Raw genomic sequence first — 15,179 nt, 5'->3', positions numbered from 1 at the left:
ACATCAATGAATTATGGAGGAAAAAGATCTAAGTGAGAAAGTGCTGGCACTTTCATTATCTGAATAATCCACTTTTGCGAAATACATCCTTCCCCACAAGGACCAGGTGAGGGAGGCTGTTGTCTTACTGTAAGCAGGGCCTGGTAATTCTCCACATCACTCCTCCAAAAAGAGAGATGTGAAGAGACCCTCTCCTTTCTATCCAAAGACAGAGGGGAAGGGCAAGGTGGAGGTGTGGCGGTATAAGATAGACCGAGCCGCTCTGAGATCCAGTGGCAAAGCAGTGAATGCAGGAGGGGTCTGCACGCAGGGCAGCATGTGCAGGGGGGTTGAGGCAAGTCTGACAGCGCTTGCACGTTCTCAGAGGCTACACCTTCAGCCTCCTTGGCCCTCTGAGAACTTCCTCGGGGACGCTGGTAGGTGGAGACTCACCCTTTGGGAAACGTCGGCATGAATGGTGTCTTCCGCGATTCACGTTCGGAAGGGCTACTCCCAGCCTGCACCCCCAGGAACAGCTGCCTTGGAAATGTGTCCCAGGTCTATGCCTGGGAGTTCCCCCACTTTTGCCTCTTAGCACAACTCCACGATTCTGTAGTGTCTTCTGGGGCCCTGAGCTGAGACTCCTGCCTCCTTGGGCTAGATCAGTCAGGTGAACACACCCTTTCCCACCTTCAGTGCATTGGTTTTGGGAGGTAGCAATCTGGGCTCTATTCTGTGCTCCGCCATTGGCACCCCAAGAGGTTCTGAGCAAGTCCTTTCCCCGTAGGTGATGAGTCATCAGACCTGTACATATCCTCCAGAACAGGCCTGCAGTGAGGGGTAAAGAGTGGGAGCTTTCTGGCGAGAAGTGCCTGATAAGGAGTGGGAAGGCCATCAGGCACACTGGCCGGGCACACCTCTGGTCCTGAACGTCTTTGGCAGGAGCCCCACAAGGACTCCAGCCTGGGAGGCGCCCAGCCAATTCCCATAGAACTTGATGGTTTAGAAGTAGAGGCATGAGGGGCTTCCCTAGTGGTCCAGTGGTTAAGACTCTGTGCTTCCCCTGCAGGGGAGGCAGGTTCGATCCCTGGTCAGGGAACTAAGGCCTCCTCAGGAAGCAGTACTGAAGAGGAAAGTGGGCACAAAGAGATGATTTGATAAAATAGGACTAGCTTTTATGGAGATATTTTCTCATAATTAAGTATCCCTGCTGCTTCCAGGAGAGGTCCTGTTTGTTTACTCTCAAGTTATTTAATCGACATTAACCAAGTGAAAGTAGTTAAAGCAGAGGCCTTTCCTCTGTGCAGAGGCAAGTGGGATGGGGGGGGGGTATCTGCTGTCCCTTTTGATGCTGGAATAGGTATCACACCCAGATTTCATTTGATAGTAATACTCTAGGTTCTTTAGCTTCTGTGAAAACTCTTTGCAAATATCTTTGTGTGAATGTTGGTCATCTCTCTAGGATGGTGGATGCTGTGGAGGAAATGGGAACAACCCAAACTGCTGCATGAACCAGAATAAAGACCACAAGGTAAGTGGATCCTTTTCAGCCTGGAAGCCTGAGGGCCAACCTCAGATCAAAGGAGCCAGTGGGCTCTCTCCACACTCTGGGCAGTGGTGCCTGGAAGAGGAAACAGTTACGCCCCAACCATGAGGGTGGTGAATGTGTACATGAGCCCTGGATCCTCTGTCAAGACCTCCTTGTCCCTTCTTCCCAGGAGATACCAGCTCCGCCACCAGCCTGCTGGGGTCTGTGGATGAGCTCGCTTGGACAGAGGGCTAGGCCAGCCCTATGGGGCATTTTAAAGGAGGGGACAATGTATCACTCATCTGTCCCCTTTTCCAGCAGGTCACTCTCTCGCCATCTTTATTCAACCCAGAGGAGTTCATGCCCCTGGATCCCACGCAGGAACCCATCTTCCCCCCAGAGTTGCTGGTAGGTGATGCCCCATGAGCCCCTGGAGACCTGTTGGGTCCCACTCGTACCCACTGGGGCCTTTGTGCCCTCCTTGTCCTGTAGGTTTCAGCCTGAATTTCCCTTCCTTTCTCTGACACCCAAACATCAAGTCCCTGAGCCACATACTCCCACAGGGACCCACACTTCTCTCCTTCTCACACGTGTCACTCTGAGGGAGTGGATCCCTTTGGCACACTGGGTACAGTAACAGGAGCTCCAGGAGTATTTGGTGACCTCCTGGCTAAATCTCATGGATAAGCCCTCAAGCAATCCATTCTTCTTTCTGTTAGCAGTCCATTTATATACGAAACAAACAAACAAAGAGAGCTGTGTTCAAAGGACACAATCCATGGCCTGCAGCCACGTCTTGAGGACACCTCTCATGCCTACTTTCTCACCTTGATGATTCTGCTCCTTCACTCCGACATTCATGACCAAAATAATAATAATAATAATAATCAAGCCACTCTCAAGGTTTCTCAAGTGCAGATTTCTCAGGGGGTGGTGAGCTCATGAAGCTCACCATGAGCTCATGAATTCATGCTTTATGAATTCAACAGGCCAGAAAGAACAGCTTTGCAGCAGACCGCCAGCATATCTTTCTCTGGATTGTGAAACCTTGAAAAACCATCAGTTTGATTTGGGGGTTTTCTCTCTCAGCCCCACATCACCCCTCATGCTCTAGAGCCAACCTTCCATTGCATTCCCTTCTGATCCCCCTCCCGTACCTCCTGGAGACAGTGTGGGACAGTTCAAGTCACCTTGCGGCAGTGACCTTCAGCAGGTCCCATAACCTTGATCCTCAGGTTCCTCCTTCACCTGTAAAAGATGAGACTAACAGTGCCTCCTTCCCTGAGATCTTCTGAAGACTAAGTGACATAATGTCTATAAAAGAGCTGCAACGTAATTCCTGCCTCGGTACATGGTGTTCTCCCTCTCTTCTCCCCTGACGTGCATTTTCCGTCTGAATTCAGTATTAAACAAATCCATAGAAGAGTTGATCCCCTTGCAAACTTAAAGCAATGGCCCTGGGAATGGCAGTGGGGAGGAAGAGGCAGCACAGTAAGAAAACTTCATTTTCCAGAGGCTGAAAGACATTCCGCAGAAGCAGCTGCGTTTTGAAGGGGAGCGTGTGACCTGGATCCAGGCCTCGGCCCTGAAGGAGCTGCTGGACCTCAAAGCGCAGCACCCCGAGGCCAAGCTGGTGGTGGGGAACACGGAGATTGGTAAGGGCGAGGGGTGGCCCTGGGCCAGTGTGCCCAGTTCAGCCCCTGTGGCTGTGTGTCCTCTGTGTGTCCTCTTCTGGCCTCACTTCCACATTTCATATGTGGAGTAATGACACCTCCTGTAAGGGTTGTTCTGGGTATTAACCGAGCTCCTTGCTGACTGTTCTCCGTAAACACTGACAGAGAGCCGGCTCTGCGCTGGGTACTCAGGGAGAGCCAGGGGTACCCAGATCACCTGGACCAGACCCCTTCCCTTCAGTGTCTCTCAGTCTAAAGGAGGAGGGAGCAACGTAGCTCACGTGTCTGGGCCAGTGCCTGACGAACACTAGGGGTTCCATAAAGGTCACTCTCTTGCCCTCCCTTTGCTGGGGGTGATGTGGTAAGGCTAGGGAGAGGAGATGTCCACGTGTGACTGTGCTGGGTTGCCCATGACTGTGGCCACCTGCCATGTGGTGCCACCACCTGGGACATGAGGCCCACAGTACGTGAACAGGTCAGGGAGACACCAGATGTGCAGCTCTCGGGCTTGGTGCTTGAAGACACAGGAGCAGAGGTGCCCAGGTCCCTGCTCATCTCCATCCATTTATAAACTTGGCTTGGCCCGTTTCCACTTGGCTGGGACCCAAGCCCAGTGAGGATCCGAGGAGAGGATGGTGGCACAGCCGAGGTCTGCCTCAGAGGAACCCTGGTTTGGGGGGACTTGACATGCTTTTAAGCAGCCAAGTCCAGCTTGTGGGGGACTCCTGGCTCTGGCTCTGGAGGGACCCCCCGAGCCCTGGGTTCTGGTTGGTTCTTCAGCCACAGAGAGGAGGGTCTGGCTCAGGTCTGTGCTGGTGAAGTGCTGAGCTGGGCCACCCTTGTGAGCACAGGTTATGTACAGAGCCCCCTGCTGCCGTAATGTGACACATCAGGATGGCAGGGTGGCCTGTGAGACGTGCCTCAGGTGATATGACCACAATGGCTGGCCTGTGTAGCCATGACCCAAAGGCCCAGGGTCCCATGAGTTAAGGTGGAGAATGACGGGCTGGAAGAATATTTGGGGTCCTTGGGTATATGACATTTTCCTCGCCACGAGTCACACAATGTCCTGGGCTCAGTTAGATTCTAAGAGAAAGGCATTCACAAAGATATTATAAGCTCCAAATTAGAAATAATTGCTTAAGACCATGCCACAGCTCCACCCCGGCCTCCCTCACACACAGTCCTCACAGCGTAACCACCTACAACCACGATGTCGGGGGAAGTGGGTCATAGAGAGCCCCTGGTCAAAATGAGCCACTTGGTGGCTCCATCTGCATTCTTCGTCCTATGAGCTGATATTCAAACAGGCCAGACTCCTCAAAGCCTGCGCCTGCCTTCAGAGACCCTCAACAGCACCCGAAAGGGGGGGGGGGGTTGATGCACAGACATTTCCTTCTTACCCTTTTCCATCTACAGCCCTGTGGGCGGGGCTGGGAGAGGTGCTGTGCTAACTGGGTCTGAGGAACAGAAGCAGGTCTGTTCGCAGAGGTTTCTTACTTGATTCACCGGAAGGACAGAATCCAGACACAGACATTCGGTCGCACCAAGCCGTGCACCTTAAGAACTCAGACAGCTATTGGGAACTGGGAGGCCAACTTGAAGTTTTCTCTCTCAGTCAATTTTCCTGTTTTGTCTGAATGTTAGACTTTCATATCATATTACTATTACATCCCAATTCTAATAATTGCTCTGGTACTGAGATATGCCCGTTCTTAGCTTTGTAATTTGGGCAAGAAATTTAACCTCCCTGTGCCTCAGTTTCTTCATCTATAAACAGAGAAAATCACAGTGTTTCATAGGGTTATTGTGAGGATTAAATGAGTTAAAATATGTAAAGTTCTTAGAAGCGTTCCTGACTTATTTTCATGCCCTTTTTCTAATATTGTGATTAAACACACATGCACATATGCACACACACACACACACACCACACACACGAATTCAAGTTCATCTTATTTGAATTCCGATGGGGTTTTTTGAGAGGGAGAGAAAGACATAGCTTTCAGGCTGATTGTGCGGAAACTGCACTTAATCCCACATCTTGTCCACTGCACCCCCTAATCCCAAGACACCCACGGAGCATGTTACGATCGTGAATATGTCCTCCGTCCTGTGTGCAGTGGTGGGAAAAAATGCCCTGGTGATAAACAACAGACCTATAACTTGAGGCTTCTCGTTTGTCTTGAGGCATTGAGATGAAGTTTAAGAATCAGCTGTTTCCTGTGATCATCTGCCCAGCCTGGATCCCTGAGCTGAATTCAGTGGAGCACGGAATGGAGGGTAAGGGGAAGTTTGCCTGAGCCCACAGAGGGGCTGGGATGCTGGAGGTGGGTCATGCGGGGGGATGGCGAGTGCCAGGAAAGACTCCTCTTTGGCTCCCGCTGCCTCCTGCTTTTTTGGGAGCTGCCCTGCATGGGGAAAGCGGGCACCCTCAGTGCCCTCCTCCACGGAGCATCCATGGTAGGGTGCCAGCGGGCAAGGGGCTTGGGATTCTCCGTGGTTGTTCTCTATGCTGGCTGCATGCTAGAATTGCTCATGGAAATAGGGGGTAGGTGGGGGGAATTTTTGGGGTGCTTTTTTTTAAAAAATGCCAAGACTTCACCCTCAGAGATCTGATTTTATTGAGTTGAGAACCACTGGTTTAGAGAAACGAGCACTCTGGTTGTAGGGTCAACAGGCCTGGGGTTGAGTCCTGGCTCTTTTATTAGCTGTGTGGCATTGGGCAGGTCACTTGACCTCTCTGGGCCTTAATTTCCTCATCCATATAAAGATGTGTGTCCTGGTTTAGCCTTACTGGGGTTGCTGTGTATGGAAGTGCTTTCTGAGCTGTGACGGGGATTGCTGTGTATGGAAGTGCTTTCCGAGCTGTGACGGGGATTGCTGTCATTCCGAGCGTGTGTTCCCAGGTATCTCCTTTGGAGCCGCTTGCTCCCTGAACTCTGTGGAAAAGACCCTGCTCGATGCGGTTGCTAAGCTTCCCACCCAGAAAACAGAGGTGTTCAGAGGCGTCCTGCAGCAGCTGCGCTGGTTTGCCGGGAAGCAGGTCAAGTCTGTGGCGGTGAGTCCCTATTTAGGGGCCCAGGATGCACGTTTTCATCGCAAGGCGAGGGGGGCTAGTCTGGACTCTGCTGCAGACCCAATGGGTGTCAAACTTAAGTGCTTAGAATTGCCTGGGGTGTTTGTTGAAAATGCAGATTCCTGGGCCCCACCCTCAGAGAGTCTGAAGGCAGGTCTGGAGTGGAGCCCAGGGGTCAGGTTTTAACAAGCCCCACAGGTGTTTCTGATGAAGGTGGCCTGTGGGCCACCCTTGGAAGCACCCACGCTGTGACTCAGTCTTTACCCCTGAGGTTGGAGCCACCTGCCCCCCTCTTCCTGGACTTGGCCGAGGCTGCCAGCAGGTAGATGAGAGATAAGTTAGGGAGAAGCCGAAATAGGAAAGGGGACTGCCTTTCAGAGCTGGGGAGAGAACCAGAGGTAGACCCCCTGAGAGGAGGGAGAGGCCCACCTGTTGACTGTTTGTAATAAGTCTTCAGACTAGCCCCCAAATTCTGGGTTTGCTGACGGCGTTCTCACACCTGGCGCAATTTCAGTCTCACAGTGGTTGATGGAGTTGGGAGAAAAGCTGGCCCTTCCATTCCACTGCTGTTGTTGTTTTAAATTAGAACAAAAAACAAAGCAAAACAGCCTACTCCCATTCTCATCACCCTACCCCAGGCACCTGCCTCCTTTGATTACAGATAAGGAGACATAAACCCAGAAAACTCTACTGAGTTCCCAAGCTCAGATGCAATCTACTTCTGGGAAGGATTTTTTTTTTTTTTTCCTGGAGCAACTGGTTTTCTTCCTCTTTTCTAATAATAGGAACCCTGTGTCTGATTCTCCTTACATTCTTTGCCAAGGAAGCTCAGTTAGAACACACTGTTCATCCTTAAGGCTTCCTCCTCATTTTCCTTGATCTTTATCTTTTATTTCTCTTTTACTAAATCTCTATGGCCTCTGTGATAAACCACCTCAACCCTTTCAGAAAAAGTTTGGGTGAAATCGATCAAACAAACAAACAATTTAAACCGGGATGATCCCGGTTTACCAACGGGTAAATTTCAGAGCTGAGCGCCCACCCCAGGCATTGGAAGCTCTTGCATGTTGCCCGAATGCCCAAGTTCTTACTGTGCTGATCCTGTGTCTCCACAGGGGTGGAGAACCTCAGGGCTCTCCGTTCAGCAGGTGTCCCCCACCTTCTGTGTGTTCGGGAGCCAGCTGTGTGAGCAGGGCTTCCCTGGGGTGGGCTCTCTCACACGCCCTCTCTGCTTGTCCTAGTGCATTGGAGGGAACATCATCACAGCCAGCCCCATCTCCGACCTCAACCCTGTGTTCATGGCCAGTGGGACCAAGCTGACCATCGTGTCCAGAGGTGAGCTGCCTCACGCAGTGGTCAGGAAAGAGGGCTGGGGATGGGGTGGAGTCTCACAAGATAGGTCACTTTCTGGAGAAGCAGAGCCCAAAGTTCAATGATGCAGCTTTCCTAAAGTTTGGATCCCTGGCAACTGCAAAGGGAGATGTACCCAGGTTGGGGGCCAGGAGAGCTGGACCATCACTTTATTAAGAATTCACAACAGGACCTGTCAACCAGATGCCTTACTTAGCGGTGTGTGCTGGGGCCAGAGTACACTGCTCACCACAGCTGATGGCTGGGTTTTCAGAGAGTCTGAGCATTGGTTAAACATGGCAGCTATTAAAACTTAAACTATATAACCTTACAATGAAGTAAAGTATATTAACAAAATATAATAAACAAAGGTAATGGACTTATATATACTACCAAATGTAAAATAGGTAGCTAGTGGGAAGCAGCCGCATAGCACAGGGAGATCAGCTCGGTGCTTTGTGACCACCTAGTCACAAAGCTATACATATACATATATCCCTAGTGGGATAGGGAGGGTGGGAGGGAGATGCAAGAGGGAGGAGATATGGAGATATATGTATATGTATAGCTGATTTCACTTTGTTATAAAGCAGAAACTAACATACCATTGTAAAGCAATTATACTCCAATAAAGATGTTAAAAAAAAACCAAAGGTAATAAGTACTCAAAATTCACCACTTCCTAATTATTTTATTTCATTTTACAGTTGTCTATGCCCTTGAGGTTATTTCCATTTGTTATATTTGTAGAGTGGAAATGCTACATAATGGTGTACTCCTGTCCATCTTTCCTCGTTGGAGGGTCCCCAAGACCACCTCTAGGTTTGATGACTCTTAGGAGGTCAAGGAAGACTCACAGGACCCAGCATAGAGTCTTACTCATGGCTATGACTTATTACAGCAGGAGGATAGAAAGCAAAATCAGCAAAGGGGAAAGATGCATGGGGCAGAGGAAACCAGGCACAAGCTTCCAGGGCCTCCTCCCAGGGGAGTCACACAGGACATACTCAATCTCCCCAGTAATAAGTTGAGCTGTGACAACACATGTGAAGGGTAGTCTACCAGGGACGCTTGTTAGAGACTCAGCACCCAGGGCTTTTACTGGGGGCTGGTCATGTAACTCTGCCTGGCACCTACCAGAAGTCCAGACTCCCAGAAGGAAAGTCAGGTGTTCAGCATAAACCATATGATGTGTACAAACATTTCAGGCCCAGTGAGCCGTTCTTATCAGGGAATGGTGGGAACTCTCCTGAAATCCAAGGTCCCACAGGATAGCTAGTGGCCAACCTTGTAAGCAGGACTTTCAGAGGAGGGCAGGTCTGCTGTGTCAACTCTTTGCTACCCGCCTTTCAACATCACACTGAGCGATGTTGCTCTTTTAGCTTTACATTGGCCGTGGTAGGAGTAGTTATACCACAAAAACTAGCAAATGCTTTGAATCAGGGCTTTTTCTCAAAGAACTGATTGTTAAACAGTCACCAGCACACCAGTGCTTAGGGATTTCAAATGGAGCACCTTGGCCCCCGTTGTGCCAGCCACTGCCTCTGACTGTGGGCATCAGAGACCAGGATGGAGAATTCCACTGGTGGTCTGTCCTATGCTTTCCTCACATTGGTCCCTCTCTATCTTGCCTCTGTACAGGCACCAGAAGAACAGTTCCGATGGATCACACCTTCTTCCCTGGCTACAGAAAGACCCTGCTAGGTCCAGAGGAGATACTGCTCTCCATTGAGATCCCCTACAGCAGGGAGGTGAGATGCTGTCAGAAACATCCTGACTCACCCCTACTCCTGCCAGGCTCCAGACAGGGAGACCAGAGCCTGCCTCGGGAACCAAACTTAGCATCTCTTCACTTTAACATTGATGTTCTTGTCTCTGAACCTTGCCTTTAACCAACTGTATTACTCTCTGGACAATGAGGAGTTTCAGGGTAGGGGGCACAGGGTATAGTCAATGAAACCAGACAGGTAGATGTGTGATCCTGAGTGAGTCATTCATCTTTCTGAGCCCCAATTTCCTCATCTGTAAAATGGGCCCATGTTACTGACTGTGCGGGTTATTGCGAAGACTGAAAAGAAAGAATTCATAAGGTTCCTGGCAGATATTCAGGAGCTGGTGGAGATCCAGCTAGTGCTAGCGACATAATTCCAAGAACACATCTAGTTGTGGAGTATCCCTGCCCCAGTTTTCGTATGATGAAGTGTGGAGTTTGCATGCTGGGTAGAGAAGCTACCTGTGAGTCAGGTCCTCACATGCTGACCTTGGGCTTGACAAGGTGCTTTTTCACTGACCTTGCCCTGTGTTGTCTTGGATGGATTTCTGCTTCACGAGACGGTTTTCTGGCTTGTTGGGGCAGGTCTGGGCTCCTCTGGCCGCCTTGCTCTTGTTCCTTGGGGCCTGTGGTGTCTTGAGCTGGTGTGGTTTTGTCCTATACATTCCTCAGTGGGCCTTTTAGAAAAGTGATCTGTGAGAGCCAGGAACCAGCTGTAAAGGAGAGTATTAAGGGTTTACCAGAGCTTGTGCTTTAGCGTTAGTGTTTAGTGTTAAAGGCATGTTTTGCCCTTGCTGATTTTGACCTCGTTAATGAGAATACTAATTAAATTAAAGCAGTTATATCCCTGTAGTGGTTTCTTAATGATTTTCCAGCTTGTCCTTATAGACCATTTTGAACAGGGATTCCCAGAGTTTTTGTATTTCACAGATCAGTAGATTTTTTTTTTTTTTAATTATGAGGTGGGGAAAGGAAGAGGAAACAGGCGTAACACTGCCCAGTTTTTATTTTGCCGGGTAGGGACATTAACAAAAAACATTTTATAAATGAAAAGAGGTTTTAATACCCAGAATTAGGTCTTTCTCAAGAAAGAACAGCTGATGACCTGATGCTGACACTGCATGAACCCCGGGAAAAATGTTGCCGTGGGCGAGCACAGTCCTGGAAGTTAGCGGCTGGAACCTGTTCCAGAACCGAGCTCAAGCTCTGGGCTCATTGCCCCAGGGCCATGTTAGACATCAGAAATCTAGACAAGCTTTCTCATTAGGAGGGGTCTCCGTGGCTTCTTCAACAAAAGTCTGGGGCCATTTTGAACCTGAACAGTGGGGCTCCTTGTTTCTCCAATAAACCTTTCCTTAAACCTCCCACCTTTGACATTCATCAGAACTTGTGGTGCCAGGGTGAGCTCAGACCTCGAGCAGAACCTGAAACAGATGGTTCTTACCTGGAAAGTAACTCACACTCTCCTCCTATCTCCAATGACAGAGATTGGCTTGGATCCGGGGGAGATGTATGTTCAAAGCACAAAGGCAGCTACTGTTTCATAGTGAGTCTTTCTTTCAGGAAACAAGATTTCTAACCATAGCCAGTAGACTGGTAGGAGACGCAAGTCAGGGAGAGCATCTGCAGAAGCCACAAACACCTCCATCTGATGCTGGGTTTCAAACACCCTTTGGCATCGCACTGTACCTGCTTGAGAGGTGGTCAGGCCAGTGGAGCCTTCAGAACAGCTCTGGGGAGGCCGAGTGGACATGATTCCGGGCACCAGGATGGGGAAGCCGTGGTGGGGCTGAGCCAGTCTCTCAGGAGCCTTCGTGAAAGCACCTTGCCTCCTCCTGCTCTTTGGTTGAGAGCACCCAGTTCTCCTGTGTCCCTGATTTCCTATTTTCCAGACTGATAGGCAGAAATCCTGGCCCTGTCCCAGCTTCCAGGAACATTATCTGGAACTTCTCCTGAAAAGGTGGTAGTTATGTCCCGATCTTTGACCTCTACCACCAGCTCTTGGCTGCTCTGTGATGGTCTTACCACCTCACCCCATCTTGTATCCCTGCTTCAGGCTCACCATTTGCAGTCCTTGCAAAACAAGGTAGGAAACAGGTATTTTTCTGTTATTTTTAGGGTGAGTTTTTCTCAGCATTCAAGCAGGCCTCCCGGAGAGAAGATGACATAGCCAAGGTGACCTGTGGCATGAGAGTCCTGTTCCAGCCAGGAACCACGCAGGTAAAGGAGCTGGCCCTTTGCTATGGTGGAATGGCGGACAGAACCATCTCAGCCCTCAAGACCACGCAGAAACAGCTATTGAAGTAAGAGCTAACAGCAAAATAAAATTGCTCCTGCTGCTACTAATATTATCACTGCTGCTGCTACTACTCTGACTACCAGCAGTATTACCATTGCTGCTACTACTGTTACTACTGTAGCTGCTTCTACTACTACTACTGTGATTACTGCTGCCACTAGTGGTATTACTGTTAATAGTGTTGCTGCTGCTGTACTACTATTAGCATTGCTACTACTGCTGCTTTACTAATACTATTACTACTTATTGCTGCAGCTACAACTACCGTTACTATTGCTACTACTGCTGCTGCTTCTACTACTCCAATTGCTACAGCTAGTGCTACTCATATTATTTCTGCTACTATTATTACTACTGTTCTACTACTACCATTACTGTTATTCCTATTGCTATCACTACTATGACTAATATTACTATTGTGGCTACTGCCACTATTATAGCTGCTACTACTACTGCTGTCTCTTCTACTACTAATATACTATTATTGCTGTTACTCCTAGTATTACTACTACTGGTGTTACTGCTGCTGCTACTTTTAAAGATGCTACTATTAATGCTATTATTATTGCTATTACTACTACTGTTACTGCTACTACAACTATTACTATTGCAACTAGCACTGCTGCCGCCACTATTACTACTAATAGTATCACTACTGCTGCTGCTGCTACTTCTACTACCAGTAGTATTACTGGTGCTATTGCTATTACTACTGGTGCTTCTCCTATTTCTATTATTACTTCTGCTTCTACTATTACTATTGCTTTCACTACTACTACTATTACTGCTTCTGTCACTGTTAGTATTACTACTACTAGTATTGCTGCTGCTACTATTGCTATTGCTACTATTACTGTTACTGCTGCTACACTATGATTATAGCAACTACTATTACTATGGCTACTATATGGCAGCAGTTGTACCAAGCACTTTGCTAGCACTGTCCTATGTAATTCTTACAATAACCATATGGATAGATAAAGCTTAACTTTGGAGTTTGGTTCCTTGGTTCCAATTCCTGGCTCCAGTGCTTAACAGATGGGTAATATAAGTCAAGTTACTTAATTTTTCCATGTCTCAGTTTTCTCATTGGTAAAATGAGTGTAAAAATTTTCCTGACTATACGTTTTAATTTAAATTAAAAACGACATTTCATATAAAGCACTTGGGACATTACCTAGTACATTATACGAACTCAATAGATTTACCTATTATTATTTTTGTGGTCTTTAAAAAATTGTATCTATTTTTAAAGAAGAGAAAACTGAGGCTCAAGGAGGTTAAGTAACTTGCCTAAAGTCACATAACTATAAGTATCTGAGCCACATTTTGAGCTGAGGTTCATGACTCTAAGGCCCTGTGCAAACCACTCACACAATGGATTCTGAGAGCTGGGTGGGAGCGCTCTCCCACAGCCTGCTCTCTGGCAGGTTCTGGAATGAGAAGCTGCTGCAGGACGTGTGTGCAGGCCTGGTGGAGGAGTTGCCCTTGTCCCCAGATGCCCCAGGTGGCATGATTGAGTTCCGGCGCACCCTCACCCTCAGCTTCTTCTTCAAGTTCTACCTGACAGTGTTGCAGAAGCTGGGCAAAGAGGACTCAGAAGATGTGAGTGTGGGGCCTGGGCAAGGCAAAGACTTCCTGCAGCACTTGTGTTTAGGGATCTGGGAAGCTGGCCAGGGTAGGAGAGTGCCGTGGACCAGGTGGTAAACGTTCCTCTCCTCTAGATGTCTAAGGACAGAGGAGCAGGGACCAGGGACACAGCCTAAGGAGCCACATGGAGATGGGAGCCAACTGGGTGGCTGAGAGGCAGAGCACTGGGCTGGGAGTCGGGGATGTGGGTTCTTATCCTGGCTGTGTCATTACCTCAGGTGAGAACTTGAGTAGGTCACCACTCTTTCTGTGTCTTAGCTATAAAATCTGGGGGCGGGTAGACCAGCTGATCCTTCCAGCAGTGTAGCTGATACAACTGTGGTTGTGTAGTTAGAATGGGAATGTGATGTGATGAGAATGTGAGGTGGGGCTGCTACAGTCAGGGGAGATGTGCATCCAGGAGAGGATGCTAGTTGAGGTAGAGTCCAGCTCCTGAGAAAGGTTTGCCAGCAAGTATTTATTTTGCACCTATTATATCATAAGATTGTACTGTGTGCACTAGGGGTGGCATGGGGGAGCCTAGTGTGGGAGAGAACGGGATCAGTAAAGGTCAGCCTGGTGTGGCAACTGTACTATTGTGGCAACTGTATAGGAGATGGAATGGGGGGTGGGGCACAAAGGAGAGAAGGCTTCACAGCTGTGGGTGCAGCAGAGTGAGATCCCTTCTTATAAACATTTGTAATACTTAATTTTTTCTGATTATGTAAGTAATAAATTTGTGGAAAACTTTAGAAATACAGAAATGTATAAAGAAAAAATTAAAATTACTCTCAGATCTTAGATAAAGCCACTGCTAATATTTTTCCTTATTTCTCTCATCTTTTTCCTATGTTTATCTGTCCATCTGTCTGTCATCCTATTTGCTCCATCTCTCTCTCTCTTTCTATCTGTCCTTCCATCTGTCTATCTATATATCTATCATCTTCCTATCCTTTGATCTGGATATATCATTTTCTAAATAGATTTTGTGTCATGCTGCATACAGAGCTTCACGTTCCCCTTTATTTTGTTAAGATGATACTATGAGAATTTCCCCTACCACTAAATATTTCCCACAGAATTGAGGAGAAAAAGGATGACTTTTCTAGGAAGACTGAGGGAGAAGGATATTCCCAACAGAGAAAGCAACATGCATAAATGCAGGAAGGAGGGAAACTTTGGTTTGGTGTGTCAGAGGAAGTAGGGTGCAGGGGTGGGGGAAGAGAAGCTGTCAGAGCCCACGTTCAGATGTTGAGATAGATCCAGCCAGTACCAGGAGTGTAAATGAGGAGATGAGAAAGTTGTTACTTTTACCACTTGGGAACAACCAAGGATGGGATCAATGATAGAAATAGTCACGATCACCTCTGTTATCTTGTCTCCACAGAAGTGTGGTAAACTGGACCCCACCTATTCCAGCGCCACCTTACTCTTTCACAAAGACCCTCCAGCCAACATCCAGCTCTTCCAAGTGAGTACAGACGGTATGTAGCTAATATCAGTGGCCCTTGCAGGGCACCTCAGATGATGCTGACCATTGGTGAATGACCGACTCACATTGTATGTGGGTGCTTAAAGCTCCTTACCGTTGTGCATAAATGTCTAGTGAAGGAAATGGGAATTATATTAATGTGAATGAAGCCATTCCCCCCCTTGCTCACCTAAATTTCTCTCTTGGGATTCCTCTCATCTTCACCTGCTCCTTAAAAAGCTTTTTTTCCCCATTTTGTTTTTTTCTAGTTCCTTTGTAGGGCTAATGTGCAAAGCTAGGAGTTCTCTTGAGCATGTAAACTAAACAAAATTTTAAAAACCCAATTTCTATCAACAGTAATTTTTTGACAGGTATTAGTTAAAGGGTCAGCTGTAAATGT

At 48.1% G+C, this 15,179-nt stretch overlaps 1 protein-coding gene across 1 annotated transcript in view; it reads left to right on the top strand.

Moving 5' to 3' along the window:
- XDH (xanthine dehydrogenase) overlaps positions 1-15,179 on the top strand; it is a 59,447-nt gene that overhangs the window by 16,869 nt on the left and 27,399 nt on the right. The window contains exons 7-16 of the mRNA XM_061168661.1: positions 1,442-1,510; positions 1,829-1,915; positions 3,021-3,162; positions 5,371-5,463; positions 6,090-6,241; positions 7,501-7,594; positions 9,251-9,360; positions 11,499-11,683; positions 13,110-13,284; positions 14,696-14,779. Coding sequence (XP_061024644.1) covers positions 1,442-1,510; positions 1,829-1,915; positions 3,021-3,162; positions 5,371-5,463; positions 6,090-6,241; positions 7,501-7,594; positions 9,251-9,360; positions 11,499-11,683; positions 13,110-13,284; positions 14,696-14,779 — 1,191 coding nt within the window. The remainder of the gene's footprint in view (positions 1-1,441; positions 1,511-1,828; positions 1,916-3,020; positions 3,163-5,370; positions 5,464-6,089; positions 6,242-7,500; positions 7,595-9,250; positions 9,361-11,498; positions 11,684-13,109; positions 13,285-14,695; positions 14,780-15,179) is intronic.

The sequence above is a fragment of the Eubalaena glacialis genome, chromosome 14 (genome assembly GCF_028564815.1).
Source record: "Eubalaena glacialis isolate mEubGla1 chromosome 14, mEubGla1.1.hap2.+ XY, whole genome shotgun sequence".
In the NCBI taxonomy this organism is placed as follows: domain Eukaryota; kingdom Metazoa; phylum Chordata; class Mammalia; order Artiodactyla; family Balaenidae; genus Eubalaena; species Eubalaena glacialis.
The sequence above is the reverse complement of the archived record's forward strand: the minus strand, read 5'-3'. Positions and strand labels throughout refer to the sequence as shown.